The 19,319-nt window shown below is 63.4% G+C and overlaps 1 protein-coding gene across 2 annotated transcripts; it reads left to right on the plus strand.

Annotated features, from left to right (window-relative positions):
- The first annotated feature begins 3,114 nt into the window (after positions 1 to 3,114).
- DUSP8 (dual specificity phosphatase 8) lies at positions 3,115 to 13,002 on the plus strand. 2 transcript variants are annotated; one of them, XM_040639673.1, is made up of 6 exons: positions 3,115 to 3,585; positions 5,250 to 5,388; positions 9,944 to 10,110; positions 10,630 to 10,789; positions 10,972 to 11,095; positions 11,349 to 13,002. In XM_040639673.1, exons 1-6 carry the CDS (start codon positions 3,355 to 3,357, stop codon positions 12,403 to 12,405), a joined length of 1,878 nt encoding a protein of 625 aa, XP_040495607.1. In that variant the 5' UTR covers positions 3,115 to 3,354; the 3' UTR covers positions 12,406 to 13,002. The 2 variants fall into 2 exon arrangements, with proteins under 2 accessions (XP_040495607.1, XP_040495608.1); XM_040639674.1 differs by having other exon boundaries at positions 3,115 to 3,543.
- Positions 13,003 to 19,319: the final 6,317 nt, after the last annotated feature.

The following is a 19,319-nucleotide window of genomic DNA, read 5'->3' on the forward strand; positions in this document are numbered from 1 at the left end:
CTCTGGCCCTTGGACTTGGAACAGCCGAGTCTCCTCAGCAGCGAGCCCTTTGATGGGGGCATATGGGGTTGTGCCTCCGTCCCACTGGCACCCGGGCTCTGGAACAGCAGACGATAGGTACTGTTTCCCCTCCGTTCCCAAGAATGAGGTCCGGGCTGAGCCTGGAGTGGGTCCTTGAAATCACAGAAGCCCAAGACCCTACGATATCTGTTTCCTCTGTGCCCACCTGACCTGTTCTAGCCCCACTCATCTGCTCAAGACTGTCCTAAGCTTCCCCACCCCCGCCAGAGCTCTGCCCGCCCCATCCTCACAGCAGGTGAGGGTCTGCCCCCAGGAGCTTTAGATCTAGGAGGCCCTGGGGGTGAGGCTGCACTCTCAGGAGGCCAGCTCAGTGCAAGAGGTCTCCTGCAGGAGGCGCATTTGGGCCAGACCTTGGCCACTGGAGAAGGCTTCCCGGAAGGTGGGAATAAGGGAGCCTGTGCGCCTGGGTGCTCATGGCAAGCAAGGAGGATTGGGACCAGGTGGAGGAGGGGGGGGGGTGGTGGAATGTCACGCCTGGGCTTTGGGGCTCATGGGGACCTGGCCCAGGGTCATCCCAGGCCCCAACTACTGGGCACCTGCAGGAAGCAAGGAGTGGGCCCTGCCGTTCTGCAGAGCCAGCCTGCTCCGTGGCTGTGCCGCAGGAGCAGTGGTTGCCTGGCACCTCTGTGGTTGCCATGGCAACGACGGAGGTGCTAACTTGCTAATGAGTCCCCCTCGGGCTGCAAATAACAATACTATAGCGGTTAATAGGGCCAAGCTGGAGAGTTCCTTGTGGGAGGTGGGGCTGAGACCAGGTACTGGGCCCGGGAGCCTAGCGGCCCACCCCTCCAGCCCCCGCCCCTGTCCTGCAGCCCTGCAGCCCAGCTCGGCTCTTCCCCACCCTCATCCTGAGCCTACCTCCCTGCCTGTCCTGCAGCCTGGACTCCCATCTGTGGAGCGGGTGCCCCTCCATACCCCAGCTCCTCTCCTGGCCAGTTAAGGACCCGAGGACAGTGTTTCCGCCCATCGGCTGCGGGGAGGGCAAAGGACCTCTCTCCCAGCCCCTTCCCTTGTCCCTGCACTGAAGTTCTATTTGGCTTCTGTTGCTTTAGGTGGGAAGCAGTCTGCCCTCACCGAACTGATGAGGACCTTGAGTGCACCTGGGCATGCACCCAAGGGCAGGAGGCTGGTGGGAGGGGTCCTGGCAGCTGCAGCCTGGCTGCCACAGTCTTGACAAGATGCACGTTAGAACTCAGAAGCTTCTCAAAACACCTCATAGGGGAATCGAATTGGGGACCCCTCTCTACACAGGCTGGGACCACCCCTCAGCAGACAGGGCCCCCTCAGCAGGTGAGGACCCCCAGGCAGCTGGGGAACCCCCTCCACAGACAGGACCCCCCAGCCAGTGAAGACCCCCCTCAGCGTGTGGGGTACCCCTTTTGGCAGAGGGGCTCTTTTGCTGTCGACCTTGTTTGGTATGGCCCTCAGAAGGGACAGCAGCCCCAGCTGCACCCCAGGCCTCACCCCCACCCTGGAGGAGCCTGGGCACCTGCCTGGGGAGCAGGGTGTCTGTGAATGGGATCCCAAGGCCCCACCCACTGGCCAGGGCCATCCTGGGCACTTCCCTTTGGGCCAGCTCCGGTGGCTCAGCCTAAGGCTGCCCTTGGCCAGCAGACACGGTCTACACCTGCCTGGCACCTAGTTCTCTGTGAATTTTGCCACCCCCACCACCAGCCTGGGAGCTCACTGGAAGTGTGACAGATGTCCGCAGGGGGCCTCACCCCAACACCATCTGCAGCGGCAGGCTGGGGGCTTGCTGACGGGCCGCCCTCCGGCATCTGCCCCCCAGCCTCTCCCGTGCCTGAGCCAGGCGGGGCTGCGGTGGCGGGAGGACCCCGACTGAATGGCAGTGGTAGAGGCCTTGGGCCTGCCCAGTCTCGGTGGTGTGACCTAAGGCCGGCCCCGCCCCTTCCCCAAGCCTCAGTCTCCCCAGCTCCAACGAGAACTCATCACCCTCCTACTATGCGCCTCTTGGTGGGCTGGAGGCTCAGTGGGCCTAAGAAACGTCAGTCCTGGCAGGCGGCAGGGCAGGTGGGGTGGGGGGTATGTAGCACCAAACCCACAAGAGGGTTCTCTGCCCCGGGATCAGGGGTCCCCCATCCGCATCCACCTCCTACTTCCTCCACACACCCCGCAGCCTCGGGGCCCCTACAGGCCATGCTGAGAGTCCCCGCACCCCCAAGAGCCCTACATCTGGGTCACCTACTTTACCTCTCATCCTCGGGCACCACCCATCCCACCCCATCCTGGGACCTACCAGCCCCTAGAAGGGTCCCCCTAGACCTCAGGCCTTCGCTGTGCCTGGCACACCCTGCCACACTGCCCACTCCATTCTGTGAGCGTGTGACCCCCTCCTGCAGGGAGCCAGAACTGGCCCCAGACCCTTTGTGCAGCAGGCACGCCGCACGCACTGAAGCCAGGCTGCAGGACTGGGACAATGGCAGCAGCAGCAGGGGAGCCTGCCTCCACGCCCCAGACCCCTCCAGCACCCTGCCCCGGGCGCCTGCCCGAGGAGCCCAGCACCCTGTGGTGGCAGCCCCGACCCCCCTTCCTCCGGGTCCAGATGGTCAGCTTAGGGAATGATTGTGCTGGGTGGGGCTGGAGGGGGCCGTGTTCTGGGGCAGGGAGCAGGGTCTGGGCCCTGCCTCCCCTGGAGTTCTGGAGAATAAGACGTGCGGGCCAGAGATGGGGAACGTCTGCATCCAGCGATGGGCTGACAGAAGCCTCGGGGGCAGAACGAAGGGTTCCGGATTGAGCGAGTGTCCCTGAGCCCAAGGGCCCAGAGTGCCTGTCCAGCCCAGTGCAAGCCCTGAGACCCTTCCCTCTGTGGTCCCCCATTTGCCTTGCTGTGTCCCACTGAGAGGTTATCACCGAGAGCTGCACAGTGCGGGGCTGGATGAGACCATTCATGAGCGCTCTCCACGTCCAGTGGGTCACAGTCCTTGCTTACCTCAGCTGTCGGGGACTTGACTTCCGTAGAGCCAGAGGGGCTGCCGATTTACCCCAAGGGAGGAAGGGCCCCCTTGGGTGCCTGCCAGGCTCAAACGTTCCAGTGCCCTTGGGTCCCACCATGGGCCCTTCTGAGGTTGGCCCTGCCTGGGGAGCTGGCCAGGTGCCCACCCCGGGGGCCTGCAGCCCTGCTGACCATCTGCCTCTCCCTGCAGGTCTGGCACCATGCCCGGTCCCTCCGAACTCTAGGCCACAGCCCCGGCCTGCAGAGCAGCCCCTGTTCACTTCAGGGCCCACCCCTTCCCCACTGCCCACTGCCCCACCATGGCTGGGGACCGGCTCCCTCGGAAGGTGATGGATGCCAAGAAGCTGGCCAGCCTCCTGCGGGGCGGACCTGGGGGACCCCTGGTCATCGACAGCCGCTCTTTTGTGGAGTACAACAGCTGGCACGTGCTCAGCTCCGTCAACATCTGTTGCTCCAAGCTGGTGAAGCGACGGCTGCAGCAGGGCAAGGTGACCATCGCTGAGCTCATCCAGCCAGCCGTGCGCGGCCAGGTACCCGGCCCCTGCCACCCACACCCTGTCCCTGGTCCCCGCCCAGGCACCCATCACTTCCAGGGCCAAGGGCAGAGCTCCTCGGCCAGGTACACAGGGGCCGTCTGCTTGGGCAGCCGCCCCCTCCTCTGCCTTCAAACCCAAACTGAGCTCCTAGGGTCAGAATGTTCTGAGCTGGTCCACACCTTGGGCATCATAGGCAGCTCCCACCCCCCTCCCTGAGCTTCCTCTTAGGGTGCACAGATGCCCCTCCCCAGGGAGGCCCTCTGCTGATAACATCTCCCCAGATAAGATTCATCACCCCTCCCGCCCAGAGCCTGCTGACCCTGTCTGGGTCCTCACTCAGCCCCTGGGTAGAGGTCTCCCCACATAAGATGGGGCAGTGTCCCTGGGGCCCAGCCCAGGGCTCAGAGGGGGGGCACAGGGGTGGGCTGGAGGCACAGAGGGGCAGTGCAGCGGGATGGCAGCTGGTCAGGCACACACCGAGTGCTGTGAGAACCCAGAGGAAGACAGGAGGGGGGCCAAGAGGCTTATGCTGAGCCGTCGTGTGCCCAGCCCCCCAGTTCTTTCCCCTAGAGTTCTGAATGACCCAGAATTCTCTCTGTGCGCCTCCCCCCAGAATGTCCCAGGTCACCTGCCGAGGACAGTCCTGTCTCTGTTAGCCTGGAGCATCAAGTCCAGCACTGGGAGGGACCACTGGCCCTGTGACCTGGGAAGGTGGGGGCACCTCCAGTGGGGGGAGTGACATGGACAGCAGCCTGGAGCTGGGGAGGGGTCTTGGTCACAGGCCCTGTGCCAGCAGAGCTGGATGTGAGAGGACGCAGGTGGCACAGCCACTTGTGGGGAGTCCCCCCCCAAGGCCAGAACCAGCTCCCTGCAGCCTCAATGAGGGGAATCCGGTGATTAATCACCCCCAGCGAGGACTCCCTGCCAGAGCGCAATCCCATTGGCTGCTGGTGACATCATCCGGCCCAGGGTTGGCGGCTCAGCTGGCTTAGGGGCTGAGTGTGCTTGGGGGGCAGGGCATTAGCCACTCAAGCAAAAGCTGCTCAGCATCTGGTCCCAAGGCTGGGCATTCAGGATGGGAGGAGGGCGGCGGAACCCCAGCCTCTAGCTGCCTCCTGAATTAAGGGGGACTCTTGCAGCAGCCCCCACTTTTCCCATCACTTGCTGGGGAATTGCCCAGACCCAAAGTCACCCCACCCTCAGAAGCCCCAAAACGTGCCTCCCGGTGCCCCAGGGGATGGTTTTCCCTTTGCCTCAGCCACCCTGACAGCATCTGTACATTCCTATCACTGTGGCACCCGTGTGTGTGCCCAGGGAGCCTGTTACATTCACCTGCACGTCCTCCATGGGGGCCTGGCCCACAGTGAAGGCCCCCAGTGTCGGTTCCCTTAGCGTGAGGGCGTGGCACTAGGAGGAGCGTGCCCATGTCTGCCTGCTCTGAGGGCTTGCCTGTGTGACTGTGGGCGTTTGCACCCGTCCAGGTGTGAGCTGTGAGGTGGGCGGGTGGGTGGGTGAGAGCCTGCCCTCCCCTCCAGGCAGCAAGGTGCCAGGAGCCCCTCCCTGCCATAGCCTGACCCGTTGCAGTGGGTGGCAGCAGGGGATGGGGGCATCTGGCAGGTGCCCAGCAGTGCCCTGACCTCTGCCCTTACGGCCTCCAGGTGGAGGCCACGGAGCCACAGGACGTGGTAGTCTATGACCAGAGCACACGGGACGCCAGCGTGCTGGCTGCTGACAGCTTCCTCTCCATCCTGCTCAGCAAGCTGGACGGCTGCTTCGACAGCGTGGCCATCCTCACGGGTGAGCTCCAGATAGACCTGGGGCAGGGGGCTCTGGGGCGCCCTCTCCTCCCTTCCTCTCTGTCCTCACTGTGAGCTTAGCTATGGGAAGGGGGGTAGCCAGAGAGTCAGGCTCTGGATCCACCTTTGCTCTCTTCCCTGAGCCCAGAGACCAGCAGGAATTGGGGCAATGTTGGGTGGGGTGTCTCAGTATCTGGAGTTCTCCGAGGCTCCATTGTCCCCTCCCCTGGACCCCCACACTTCAGAGCCCCCTCCAACATGGGCCACCCCACTACTAGCAGGTGAAGAAGTAGGTAGGAGGAAACCCCTAAATGTCATTTGTGGCCGGGGAGGAGGGCAGGGATCTGGGCAAAGATGTGTCCCTGCCCCTGCAGCTGTCTGAGAGAGGGGGCAGAGCCCCATCCTCCGCAAACCCCAATCCAGCAGAACTGGTCCCAGACGGAGCATGCCTCTGAATGCTGCAGCCCGCACAGGATGCCCGACCCCTGCCTGGGGCCAGCAGAGGTCCCTGGAGGGCTTCCTGTTCCCCAGACGCAGCCCAGGCAGCCTGGAGGCTGGGAAGCCCCCTGTACACACACACACACACACACACACACACACACACACGCACACGCACACGCACGCGCGCACAGGCTTCTTGAGGATTCCTTCCTCTTGTACGTGGGGGCTGAGCACTTCTGTAGAACCCACCTCCCAGAGGTGGCCCAGGTCCCAGGGCGGCGGGAGCTGGCCTGTCCCAGGGTGGTGCCCTTGTGGGTGCTCCTGCCCTGGCCTCTTCATGCCAGGGGCCATGGCAGGCGGGCGGAGGATGGAGAGGGCTGAAGAAGGTGTCAGCAGCCCCCTCCTCGGTGTACGTTCACCACGTCTGCCCTGAGCAGCCCCTTACGTGCGGGCACGCCGTGGCACTGGGCTGGCCTTTGGCGCTGGTGTCCAGTGGGGGCGTGGACCCTCACCACAGCCTGTGGGAGGCTTCCTGGTGGGTCTGCATCGCGTGCCGGTGCGCGTGCTGCCGTCCACACACGGGTCTGGGTCTGTGCGGTCAGAGGGCACCTGCATCTGTGTGGCTCTGGGAGGCTGGTGATCGGTGCTTGCTTGGGGAGGTGGGAGGTGGGGCTTGCGTGCCTGTGTGTGAACTCTGGGAACCGGAGGCTGCAGAATTTCAGACTCTCTGATTCAGCCACTGCCCCCTGGGCTCAGTTTGGGGGCTGAGTGGGTAGGGAGAAGAAGGAGAGAGGACAGAGGCTCTGGTCTTTTTAGCGGGTGTCCTGGGCAGAACAGGAGCCCAGCCAGGAACCCCAGTGTGTGTGTGTTTGCACGCACACACATGCTCTCTAGTCAGGAGTGGGAGCCACCAGGCCTTCTGGGAGTCTGAGAAACAGGTCCCAGAGCAGAGCCCTCCCTTACTCCCAGGCTGCCCAGGAAAGCCCAGAACCTCTAACGCCTGTCTCCTCTGGAGGCTGGGGCTCGTCACCCAGCATGCAGTGGGGCAGGCCTAGGCTGGGATGTACCAGGAGGGCTCACCTGGGACCTGGCCGTGCCCCACTTGGTTCGCTAAACTCTTGGGGCTGCCGCCTGCTCTTTCTTCCCTGCCTGCCCCTCCCTGCGAGGTTAGAGTATTTGCTCCCATTTCCCTGAGGGCCAAGCCAGGCAGAAGTCATGACCCACCGCAGTCTGAGAAGGGCTCATAGTGGCACCAAATCAGGACCCAGACAGCCTCCGAGCCTGGCCCACAGCTCCCACCCCTAAGGCGAGCACAGCCCCTGAACCGGTGAGAATGGGAAGGCCAGGTTGAGTGGGACAGAGGGATGCTGCCCCGCCAGAAAGGGGAAGTGACATTCCAGGATCACTAGCACAGGGGGAGGGGGCTCAGCGAGGCCAGAAAGGGAGAAGCCCACCCCTCCGTGGGTGGGGCTGAGGAGCGCCAGGAGGATGTCACGGCTGGAGGGCAGACAGATCCCTCTCGGTGACAGGGGAGGGTTGCGGAAGCAGGAGAGGGCAGTGGGGCAGGCGCGCTGGGGTCCGGAACCAGCTGCTGTGACCGCTGCCTCCTTCCCCCCCAACCCCTCCAGCTGCTTGGCGGTGACGTCCAGTGGGGCGGGGACGGAAAGGGAGTCTGGCCCTTTAAGCGGCGGGCGGCCCTCGCCCGGTCCGCGTTGCTGCGGAATGCGGGCTGGTGATGTCCCCGTGCCGGGTCGGTGCGCCCCCGCGGCCCGACCCCGGACGCGCCGCCCTCGGACCCTGGCCAGAGACAGCGGCAGGAGCGGCCCCTGCGCGGAGGGTGCGCGGAGGGTACGCGGAGGGAGGGTGGCAGGTGCGGACCCTGCCCGGGGCTCGGGGACCGCGGCGGCGCAGAGGGGGCTGCGGGGTGCGCCGCCGGCATGTGGGTGGGAGAGCGCCTGGTGGGAGCCGCGGGCGGGGGCAGTGGCCGGACCGGTGCCCGTGGAGTCGGTGGGGTCGGTGGCCTCGGTGCGTCCTGGGCAGGAGCTTTTGTGCGAATCCGGGATTCCATTGTGCGTCGCAGCGAGCTGTGAAGCTGTGAGGCAGAGGGAGGAGGGTATCCCTCCTGAAGGAAGGTGCCCTTGGGGATGCCTAGGGGATGGGGGCGCCTGCCCGCTGCCAGCAGTGCTGACACCCGCAGAGGGTCCAGGCCTGCTGCCACTGATTCAACGCAAGGTGCCCTCTCCTGTAATCCAGAACCTGGGGGGAGGGGTCCTGAAATCACTGGAGGGGCGGGGCCTCAGGGTCTGCTGTACTTGGCATCGATAGGGGGTTTGTGGGGGGTCACCACAAGCCCGTTGGCTCTGCGGGGGGAGGGGGGCAGCCCTGTGGGGCTTTACCTGAGGGATTGCAGGTAAAACTGGCAGGTCTGCACCTGTCCAGAGATCACCTTTGTACCTCCCCTTTGTGGGGGAGGTTCCTGGTGGAATACAGGCCCCCACCCCTCGACTTAGGAGAGATCCTGTGTACCTTGCGTCTCCTGGGTGGGGGTTGCTGTCCTCCAGCAGGAACATCCAGGGGACCCCTGGCTCTGGCCAGTAAACGGGAGCCCAGCCCAGCACCCAGGTCAGCTTTCACCTGTGAGTTGTGTGGTCAGTGATGCTGACAGACACTTCTCCCTGTCCGGCCAGCAGGCTGCCAAGGTAGGGACAGCTTCTCCTCCAAGGCTGGTGCCTCCACTCCCTCAGCCTGGAGGTCCCGCATCACCACAGCCCCCGCCAAAGGCAAGCCGTTGTTGGGGGCACAAGGAACACACCTGGCAGGCACTCTGGTTGGGGGTTTGTACAAACTGGCCATTGAGCTGGGCTGGAGTGAAGGCTGAGGGCACCAGGCGTCTCTGTCCTGGGAAATCAGCCAGGTCTCTGGCCCCAGCTGTTTCTGGAGACCAGGAAAGAGCACTGGGGGTCTCATGGCCTGGGACCCTGCCTCACTCCCCTGCCTCCTCCAGTGCGCTAGGGTAGGCCTCCGTCCAGTTGAACTCTGTAATGGAGCAGTCCACTGAGGGCAGGGAATGTCCACAGGCGTCATGTCCCCACAAATGTGGTTAGCCCCAGGGTGGCCACCAGGCAGTGTCATCTCACCCTAGCAGGAACTGGCGGTCACCCAGCTGCCTGGGTGTGGGCCGGTCAGCTCTCAGTGTATCTTCACAGCCCCTGTCTCCTTTGAGGCTCGCAACTGTGCTGTGTGGCAGGCAGGGTGCAGAAGTGGGCCAGGGGTGGAATGAGCTCCGCCCGTGGTCACTCTCGGGGGCAGAGACATACTGGGGATTCCCACTTGGGGCTTTGAGGCCAGGGGAGGGGCTCCTTCCACTGACCTGTGGCCCAGGACCTGGACGTGCAGGGAAGGCAGTCGGCACTTGCCAGCCACGTGTAGAATGCGTGCCCGCTGCACGCCCTGCTTCCCCGCTCTTGGCCCATCCTCTGGTGCTGTCCTCCGGGCAGGAGGGAGCCCTGACTGGAGCACAGGTGCCCCTGCAGGCTGTGCCAATTCTAGCAGGTGATGTCATACCCAGGGGCAGGAGGGCCCCTCAGAAGCCCTTGCCTCCTGGTCCTGGCACCCAAGCTTGGCCCAGGGCTCCCAGCCAACTAGAGTCAGGGAGGGATTGCATCAGCCCAGGGGAGAGGCAGGAAGGCCCAGGCTGACCCCCGGCCACGGGCACGGAAGATCCACACCCTCAACAGGGGCCTTCCGTGGCATCGGAACCCACCCCTGCCTGGGTCCTGCACATGCTAGGCCGGCCCGCCACCTCGACCCCACATTTACAGGCATCACAGCGGCGTCCTCAGCAGGGCCAACTCCTCATTAGCCTGGGGAGGAATGTGGGCGTAGGGGTGGCTGTATATGTGCACAGCACGCGCACCTCGGCTGGTGACAGCAGCCCTCCAGCACCCAGCGCTGACTCCAGGTGCTCAGGCCAGAGGCTCACCCCCTGGCATCACGTTGGGCTGGGGGTCCAGGCTGTGGCCGAGATGTAGGGGTGGTCAGGTGCCCTGGGCTCGCTTTTGTGCCCCAGCCGGCTGACTGCCTGACCCACGTCTCCTCCGCTCCTCCTCCTGCAGGGGGCTTTGCCACCTTCTCCTCCTGCTTCCCTGGCCTCTGTGAGGGCAAGCCTGCTGCCCTGCTGCCCATGAGCCTCTCCCAGCCCTGCCTGCCTGCGCCCAGTGTGGGCCTGACCCGCATCCTGCCTCACCTCTACTTGGGCTCTCAGAAAGATGTCCTGAACAAGGTGTGTGCACAGCTGGGGCTTTGGCCATTGGAGGGGGTGGGGGAAGAGGCAGGAGCTCAGAAGCAGCTCCTGGGCTGGTTTGGGGGCGGGGGAGAAGGGAGCTGAAAGCCAAGGAGGGGATGGATAAGCATGGTGTGGGAGAAGCCTGGGTTGGGGGCACGAGGATGCAAGGGGACTGGGGCAGGAGCAGAGCAGGGCAGGGTGGAGAAGCAGCTCCCAGCCCCTTAGGCGGCGGAGCCCACATGCCAAACTGCTGATGTCACCGGGCCCCCGGCCAGCACTTAAAGAATCCCGTGTTTTAAAATTGTGATGAGGGAAGAGGGTAAAGCCACCGCCCAGGCAGCCGTAACATTCCTGGGAGGCTACCTCAGGCTGTGGGTGGCGCTAGCCCCAGACCAGCATCCCTGCCCCCCCTGCAGCCTCCCCCCTCTTGCTGGAGGCTCTGAGCGCCAAGGTGGAAGTGGGAGGGGCTCCCACCTCCAGGGCACCCCTGTCCAGCCTGTCCTCCCGTCCCTTCAGGATCTGATGACCCAGAACGGAATAAGCTACGTCCTCAATGCCAGCAGCTCCTGCCCCAAGCCGGACTTCATCTGTGAGAGCCGCTTCATGCGCATTCCCATCAACGACAACTACTGCGAAAAGCTGCTGCCCTGGCTGGACAAGTCCATCGAGTTCATCGGTGAGGGGTGGCGCCCTCCTGGTGGGGCTGCGGGGGCCGGGGGGTCTCCTCGAGGAGGGTGCCCAGGGACAGGGAGAAGCACTGTGACGACCAGTGCTTGGGCCTGAGATGGAGCTGGGATTGTTGGCGGTCGGGCCGAGCACCCTGAGCCCTCACCCGGCCCCTGTGGCCCCTGCCTCCAGATAAAGCTAAGCTGTCCAGCTGCCAAGTCATTGTCCACTGTCTGGCCGGCATCTCCCGCTCGGCCACCATCGCCATCGCTTATATCATGAAGACCATGGGCATGTCCTCCGATGATGCCTACAGGTAGCCTTTCCTTTCTTCCTGGGCCCAGAAGTCTACGGCTGGAAACGGCCTTTCCCCTCCCGGTCTCCACCCACTAGCCGCGGGATGGCCCTTGCCTCTGAGGGGAGGCCGGAGCCCGGATCCAACACTCCTGGGTGGGTCTGCACACCAGCTGTGTGCCCAAGCATGCGCAGGGGGAGCGGGGAGGGGGCAGGGAGAGCAGGGGGATGGGGCCGGGCAGGGAGCCCCGTCTCAGTGCAGCGGCCTTCCCCAGGTTCGTGAAGGACCGGCGCCCATCCATTTCGCCCAACTTCAACTTCCTGGGCCAGCTGCTGGAGTATGAGCGCAGCCTGAAGCTGCTGGCTGCCCTGCAGGGTGACGGGGCGCCCCACCCGGGGACGCCCGAGCCCCTCCCGGGCCCTGCGGCCCCACTGCCGCCGCTGCCACCACCTACCTCAGAGAGCGCTGCCACCGGGAGCGCGGCGGCCAGCGCAGCCAGGGAGGGCGCGTCCGGTGCCGGCGGGGAGCTGCCCGCGCCTTCCGCGGCCCCTGCCACCAGCGCGCTGCAACAGGGCCTGCGGGGCCTCCACCTCTCCTCCGACCGCCTCCAGGACACCAACCGCCTGAAGCGCTCCTTCTCGCTGGACATCAAGTCGGCCTATGCCCCCAGCCGGCGGCCCGACGACCCCGGGCCCCCAGACCCTGGGGAGGCCCCCAAGCTCTGCAAGTTGGACAGCCCGTCGGGGGGCGCCCTGGGCCTGCCCTCGCCGGGCCCCGACAGCCCAGACGCGGCGCCAGAGACGCGCCCGCGCCTCCGCCGGCGGCCCCGGCCTCCAGCCGGCTCCCCGGCACGGTCCCCGGCGCACGGCCTCGGCCTGAACTTCGGCGATGCCTCTCGGCAGACTCCGCGGCTCGGCCTCTCGGCCCTGTCGGCACCTGGGCTCCCTGGCCCCGGCCAGCCGGTCGGCCCCGGGAGCTGGGCGCCGCCGCTCGACTCTCCCGGCACACCGTCGCCAGACGGGCCCTGGTGCTTCAGCCCCGAGGGCGCGCAGGGCGTGGGCGGTGCGCGGTTTGCACCCTTCGGCCGGGCAGGCGCGCAGGGCGCAGGGGGCGGCGACCTGCGGCGGCGGGAGGCGGCAAGGGCCGAGGCCCGGGACGCGCGGACCGGCTGGCCGGACGAGACGGCCCCGGAGACGCAGTTCAAACGCCGAAGCTGCCAGATGGAGTTCGAGGAGGGCATGGTGGAGGGGCGCGCGCGCGGCGAGGAGCTGGCAGCGCTGGGCAAGCAGGCCAGCTTCTCGGGCAGCGTGGAGGTCATCGAGGTGTCCTGACGGCGGCCGGGGACCCAGCGCCCGGCGCTCCGCTGCCCTCGGCTCCCTAGTCTGGGCCGCCAGCAGCCGGGCCCACTATAAATATATATTATATATAATGCAAAGAAAGGTAAATGGTTTTACTGCGATTTTTATCGAGAAGTAAATATTTCGATTTTTTATTTATTTAAGCTGTTCATTCTGGCAATGATTTGGCAACAGTGCGGGCGGTCCTCGGAGCTCTATTTTTACTGTCTGGTATTTAAACTGAAACACACGTTTCTAAGCAATATGAGGCCACCTTCAGTTCCAAGCTGGGGTGCCAGGCCTGGGGTCCCCTCCCCGCCCCCTCCCCCGGGAAACTGCTGATCTTTGCAAAGAGGCTGCCGAGCTTTCGTGCACTTTTTACATAAGAAAAAGGGGAAAAAGGAGAAAAAAAACTTTGCCACAAACTGAGCCGCAAACCTCCAGGTCCCTCCCCGCCCCCCTCCTCTCCTCCTCCTCTGCTCCTTTCTCGGGCTCTGCACCAAAGTCTAGGTGGGGGAAGTGTCCCAGGAGCTGGGGTATAGCCCAGGCAGCTCTACCAGCTGGAGGCACCCCCACCACCTGCCCCCCTGCCCCCCCCACCCCACCCCACCCTGTTGCCTGGTCGGTGTTGACTGGCATTGGGCCTAGAGAGGCTAGGGTGTTTGGAGGGGCTGGGGATAGAACAGGATAGGGGCTCGGTGAATGGGGCTCTTGAGTGTCAGATGATGTGGGTCCCCAGGGCAGGGGTGGAGGTGCAATGCCCCCCACTCCTGCCTGAGCCCTCGTCCAGTGTCGTGGATTCAGCAAGGCTGTTCCGTAGAGGCCGCTCCCCTCTCCTCCGCTTTGCCGCCTAGCACCCCCACCACCTGCCAGGTGGGGGAAACCACAGGAGGAGAGGAGCTCGGCCCCGGCGGGGGGGGGCGGGGGGTATCAGGCGGGAGGAGCTGGGCTAACCAGTGCTGGCCCCACTGGTCAGAGGGCAGATGGATTTAGAGTCTTGTTCTGGGCTCCTCCCCCACTCAGCCCCCAGGCCCCCGGCCAGACTTGGAATTCAGGTGTGTTCCTACAGGGGGAGGGCCTCCGTGAGGGGCTGGCTGCCTTGCAGAGGGAGGGGGTAGTTAAGCACCTGTCAGGCCCTTACGCTGCCAGGGAATGGGGGTCCCGAGCTTTGGGAGAGCCCTCTGCAGACAGATAAAGGCCCCTGGGGTGGGCAGATGCAGGTGTCCCCCATGCCTGCCCCTAGCTCCACAGGGTCCTTGGAGAAGAGCACTCCCACACTCCCCTTTCCTGGGGAGCTCTCCTCTGAAGTCTCCCTGGTATCTTCACGGTGACATGCCAGGTGGCTTTTGGCCCAGGTGGGCCAGCCTGGCGGTAAAGGCAGGGAAAAAACCCCAGCTGCCCCCCGCCTCGCACCCTTTTGGGTCATTGGGACCCATGGCTTTTGGAGGCAGTAGATGTCCCCCAACCTTCAGATGTGCTAGAGTCTAGTGGGTGGAGGGGGCTGGTAGCCTTGGGAAGAGGCCAGGGGCTTGGCGGGAGGGCGGCTGGGCAGACCGAGTCCTTGGGGCAGCTGCCCCTGTGGTTGTTTCTTCCGTTTGTTCTGTTGACCTGCAGCCCTGTGCACCTGTCACCCCTCCTTTAAGCAAAAGTCCTCTTCCTATTCCCTCTGTCCCCACCCCGTTGCCCAAGAAAATAAGCTATCATCGTTGTGTTTGCAATCTATGGATTAGAGGTTTAAGTATTTATTATTGGTTAATTATTATTATGATTGATTATGTAAACTTGCCTTCTGTCTGTCTATCGCGTTGGGTTTCTGAGGTGACCCTGGGTGTGGAGGATGCACTGGTCCCCACCTCCGCGCCCCACCCCTGTGCTGTCCAGGAGACAGTGGTCTGGGGCCACTGGTTGGGCCCCAAACTCTGGAGGCAGGTCCCACAGCCCCTGTCCTTTCCTCTCTCTGCCCTCTGCCCTCTGCCCTTTTTCTAGGGCCGCCAGCATCTCTGGTGACTTCGGTCTTGGAGCGCGGGGGGGGGGGTGCTTGCTCTTGAGGCTCTGGTCACCCCAAAGTGAGCAGCTGCAATGTGGGGGGAGGTCCTGTCCCGGCCATCCCCTCTCCTGTCCTGGGGGACCGGGCCCTGGCACAAGCCCCTCCCCGGTCACTTCCACACACTGCCTGAGGTGGGGCAGGGGCCGGGCCCCAGCCTCTCCAAGTCTCTCAGCCCTCCTACCCACCCCCACCCCGGCCCTGGCATTGGGGGTCGCCCCAGGATGGTCCCCGCTCCCTCCTAATATTTGCTGGAAAGTCCTGCGGAGGGGAGGTGGCAGGTCCCCCGCATGGCTCCCAGTCTCTCTGGACCGGGTGGCCTGCTCCTGCCCCAGGACCCCTCCCCCAGCGCGGCCACACTCTGCTCCCTGTCCTGTCCCCTTCTTTTGTATTTGGAAACAACGTGTTGTAATAAATCCTGAGATGGATGTTTTCTCCATGCCTCTGGCTGCCTCTTTCTTCAGGCTGGTGGGTGGGTGGAGCGGAGAGCGTGGGGCCGTGGCCCTGAAGGCTTCCTGAGGCCAGGAGGCATTGGGGCCACAGACCAACTTGCCCAGGACTCACTGCCTGGGACCCTGAGGGCAGGTTGGGCAGGGTGGGGGAGCCGTGCTGGGGGAGGGCCCGGTGTGGGGAAGGGGCCCCAGCTGCACGCTAGAATCTAGAACACCATTGTTTGTCGCGTTACCTGCAGGTGAAAATTTTAAAAAGTTACAACTATGTCCAATAAAATCATGGTTTTGCCCCTCCACCACCTGCCCAGGTGTGAGCACCGGAACACTTGGCCAGTCTCTGCAGACCTCCGTGTGTGCACGCACAAGCCTGAACGCCACGCGACAGCCTTCCTTTCCAACAGAACCGGGGTCTGGCCACAGAGTGTTTGCTACCAACTTTTCAATTACTTAAATCATCTGTTGAAAGAACACACGTGTGTGCTACAGGGACCAAAGGCACGCGAGGGTATCTGGTGGAAGCTGTGGGGTGACTCGCCCACTTTTGTCCCCAGCCACTGGGTTCTTCTCCCTGGAGACAGCCCCTGCCCTGCCTGCAGACCTTCCCGGGGGACCCGGGGCCCATGGGCTGCAGCGGCTGGCCCATCTGCAGCGAGCGTGCCGCCCGTGGCCTCCGGCAGCCCCTGCGGCGGGGCTGAGGTGGGTCTGCCCGGTGTGGTTACAACCGCAGCTCCGGGCATTCAGGCAATGCTCTCCTGGGACAGATTTTTCAGACATGACTCCTCTGGGTCACTCCAGCGCTTGCCTGGCCGTTACTATAACGACAGCTCCTGCGTACCAAGCTCACTGTGTGCCAAGCACGACTCCAGGCATTCAGGCACATCCTGGGAACAGATCTCCCAGGCTGCAGTGGCTGCGGACAGGTCTGCGCCCTCAGCTCCAAGCGTCTGTGGCTAATGCCGTGCAAGGCCTCCAAGGGGGTCTAAGCCTACTTGGAGCTTTGGCCTGCTGAGTCCGGGGATGTTTCCCCAGTTCCAAGCGGCAGGGAGCCCAAACCAGGGATGCAGGCCAGACCTGTGTGTGTGTGTGTGTGTGTGTGTGTGTGTGCGTGCCCACGCGTGCGTGCAGGATGTGTGTGTTTCAGGAGGCTGGGAGAGAAGAGGAAGCAGGAGACAGGGAAAGGGCTCAGCCGGCCCCTCTCTGCGGGCGGAGGCAGGTCCTTGAATCCAGCATCCCTAGGAGCCCTCAAGAGGCGGAAAACTAGAAGCACAGGGCTGTCGCTAAAGCGAGGCTATTTTTAGCTCAAGAACATCTATTTATAACTCTGGCAGCCCCTTGGAGTCCATAAAACCAGGGACTGGAAGAAAGCTGATGACTGTCTTGAGCACCACAGTGGTGCCTCCCGCTCCCTGGGGTGTGTGAGCCCCTGCAGCGGCAGGAGCGGGGTGAGGGCGCCTCGCCCAGGATGACCTGGGGGCACCAAAGGCCAAAGGCCCCTGCGGGCAGTGTAAGAATGCACGTGGGGTGCTGGGATGCCATCCACCCAGTTGCCCAGGCTCCTGGAAGTCAACTGGCCCACGGGCTGAAGGAAGCAGGTGGTGAGGCCAGACCTGCAGACTGGGGGGCTGGCCGCCACCACCTGCTCTCGGCCACACGGTCTGGTACCTGTCCCAAGGGGTCTTCTGTAAACGCTGGGCACCCTGCCTGCTTCCCTGCCCCATCTGGTCAAGAGCTTTAGGCTCTTGATGGGTCTTGGGTGGGTGAGCACATGTCAGTAGAGGGCTGCTCTGTGTGGGTCTCAACCTATGGATAGAGATGCTGGGGATGCCCGGGCCCTCCCCTGGGCCCCAACTACTGGTGGTGGGCCACCAGACCGCATTTCCCCACAGAGGCCGATGTCATGGCGGGACCGGCCCTGGTGGTCCTTTCTATGATGACAGGACACACTTCAGCAACAGCCGTCAGGGGGCTTTGACGAAGCTTTCTTACTCACAGGTCCTGGAGGTCATATGCACACCTGGGGCCACAGAGTTCGGTCTCAGGGAGAGAGGGAGGCAGCGTGGACCTCGGACTCTAACTTTTTGGAGTTGGGGGTGGGGGTGAGGTTTCTAGAGCAGTTGGTCATCAGGTCACCCGGGACCTTCTAGAGTGGAACATGGGAGGGGCAGCCTGGCTCTCCATCTAGTTGGGAAGCTGGCAACGTGTTTATTGAGATGGATGTCTTTCAAGTGAATGCCACGGCAATCCAGACTTTAATGCCACGCGCCTACATTGCCAATCAAAAAAGCTAATCATCAGACACTTACACTCTGGGGCTGGCTGGCTGGGTTACGTGGTTGGGCAGATGGGTGATGAGGGCGTGGATGGGTGAATAGGGGATACGGACGGGGGGGCGAGATGGCTGGCTGGGTGGGTAGAGAGGTGAGTGTGTAGATGTGTGGACAGGAGAGTAAATGGGAAGCTGGCTGGGTGGTTAGTGGTCGGGTGGGTAGGTGGATGGCTGGACAGGACGTTGATGGATGGGTAGATGGGAGGAAGGCAAGGAGGGAGGGAAAGAAGGTGGGTAAGTACCGACATAGTGCACAGTGCCCTTCTGCTGGCCTACCCTATATACAGCTGTGTGCTTCCCTCCATCCCACCACTGGACCGTGGTGGGGCACCCCATCCTGCTTCTAGAAGATGATCAGTAAATGTTCAATGTATAAACCACAGGCTCAGAGCTGGACACCACTGCAGAGACCCAGTCCAACCCTCTCCAAGGCCCGAGGAGGTGCTCCAAGAGAGACAACAGGCCCAGAATGGAGTCACCTGTGCCAAGCCCCCTGCCAGCAAATCGAGACTTAACACCTAACCTCACTGCAGTTTCAGCCTCTCCCAGGAGTGGACTCAGTCTGGAATTTCCTGGTCAGCACCAGTGAGGTCATCTGCCGGATAAGATCCCTGCCTTCCCTAAGGGAAGGTGACCTTTCTGAAACAGTCCACTCTTTCAGCTCCCTTGTCCCCTCCACCCCTTCTGCCTGTAAAACCTTCCATTCTGTACAACTCTCCAGAGCTCCTTTCTACCTGTTAGGGGGGATGCTGCCCCATTCGCAGGTCTTTGAATAAAGCCGATTAGATCTCCACATTTATTCAGTTGAATTTTTTTAACAAGGGGAACTGACTTTCCAACGTCCCTCAGACTCGGGGCAGAGTCGGGGTGGGCTCCGTTGCTGATCTCTGGACTCTGCTCATTCGGGCTGAGCAGTCCCTGGAGGTGTCCTGGAAGGGGCCAGCCTCAGTGGCCCCTCGGGCTCCTTCCTGCTCAGACATAAAGGGGCTTAGAGCTGGGAAGCAAGAAGCCACCGGGGAAGGCTTGGGGCGAGGGGGTTGGCCTCTAAAGGCCAGGTTGGATTTGGAGGGCTGGGGCATGTGTAGCCAGGGGACACAGCAGCTAGGGCCACGGAGAAACGGCGCAGGTGGGGCTGTACACTGTGGGACCAGGCGCAAGCTGGCTACCTCTGGCCAAGGTGAGGTCCAGTGGGAGGGAGAGTGCCTGGCTCTGGATGGCAGGGGGGTGGTGGGGGTCATCTGTTCGGCAGAAAAGTGTTCCTTCCTGAGAAGCCATGGAGCCTCCAAGGGTCTGAACAAATGCAAACTGGCAGTTGGGTGTCCTGTTCTCCAGACAGGGGCACAGAGGCTGGCGGGGTCCTGGACAAGCAGGCTGATGGCCAGCAGAGGGTCACAGGGGTGCCTCGTGCAGCCAGCATGAGCACTCGGGAAACAAAGTTCTCCCTCCCAGTGGACAGGGCTCCTCCAGCCGAAACACCGCCCCCACCCCCTGCAGCAATCTCAGCCTTTGTCAGGGGGTGGGGTCTAGGCCAGCAAGGCAGTCCCAGGATCTGTTCCTGGACCTGGGGTTGGGGGGGTCTCCAGACGCAAGGTCATCTCTGAAGAAGTGGCCAGGCCCTGAGGATGGTGCTGGTAGCTTAATGGAGGTGAGGGGAAGGGAGCAGTCCCCACCCCCCACCCCGAGGACAGAAACAGAGCTAGTCTCCATCAGGCAGGACAGCACCAGGCTGAGATGTGGGGGCCCGTGCCCAGAGCCCTGAGGAGGTCTTGGCGGGCTGGAGGACAGACAAACGTGCTCCCTTGCCCAAACGCACACAGGCCACAGGGCAGGGTGATGCCAGGGGTGGGTCTTTGCCAACAGGCAGGTGCCTGGGGAGCCCTTCCAGCCTTTTGAAGCCGAGCAAATTTTGCAATGACCCCGTTCCCGGGGACCACCAGGAGAGGGGCTGGGAGTGGCGTGGTCTCAGGCAGGAAAGGGGTGGGTGGAGAGGGGCTCCCTGAAGTTGGATAGGACCAGAGCAGACTGGGGTTTCCGTGAGGGACCTTCATTCCAGAGGGAAGAGGCAGAGGCCACCGTGGGCAACCCT

Source organism: Ursus maritimus, unplaced genomic scaffold, assembly GCF_017311325.1.
Source record: "Ursus maritimus isolate PB19 unplaced genomic scaffold, ASM1731132v1 scaffold_23, whole genome shotgun sequence".
Lineage (NCBI taxonomy): Eukaryota > Metazoa > Chordata > Mammalia > Carnivora > Ursidae > Ursus > Ursus maritimus.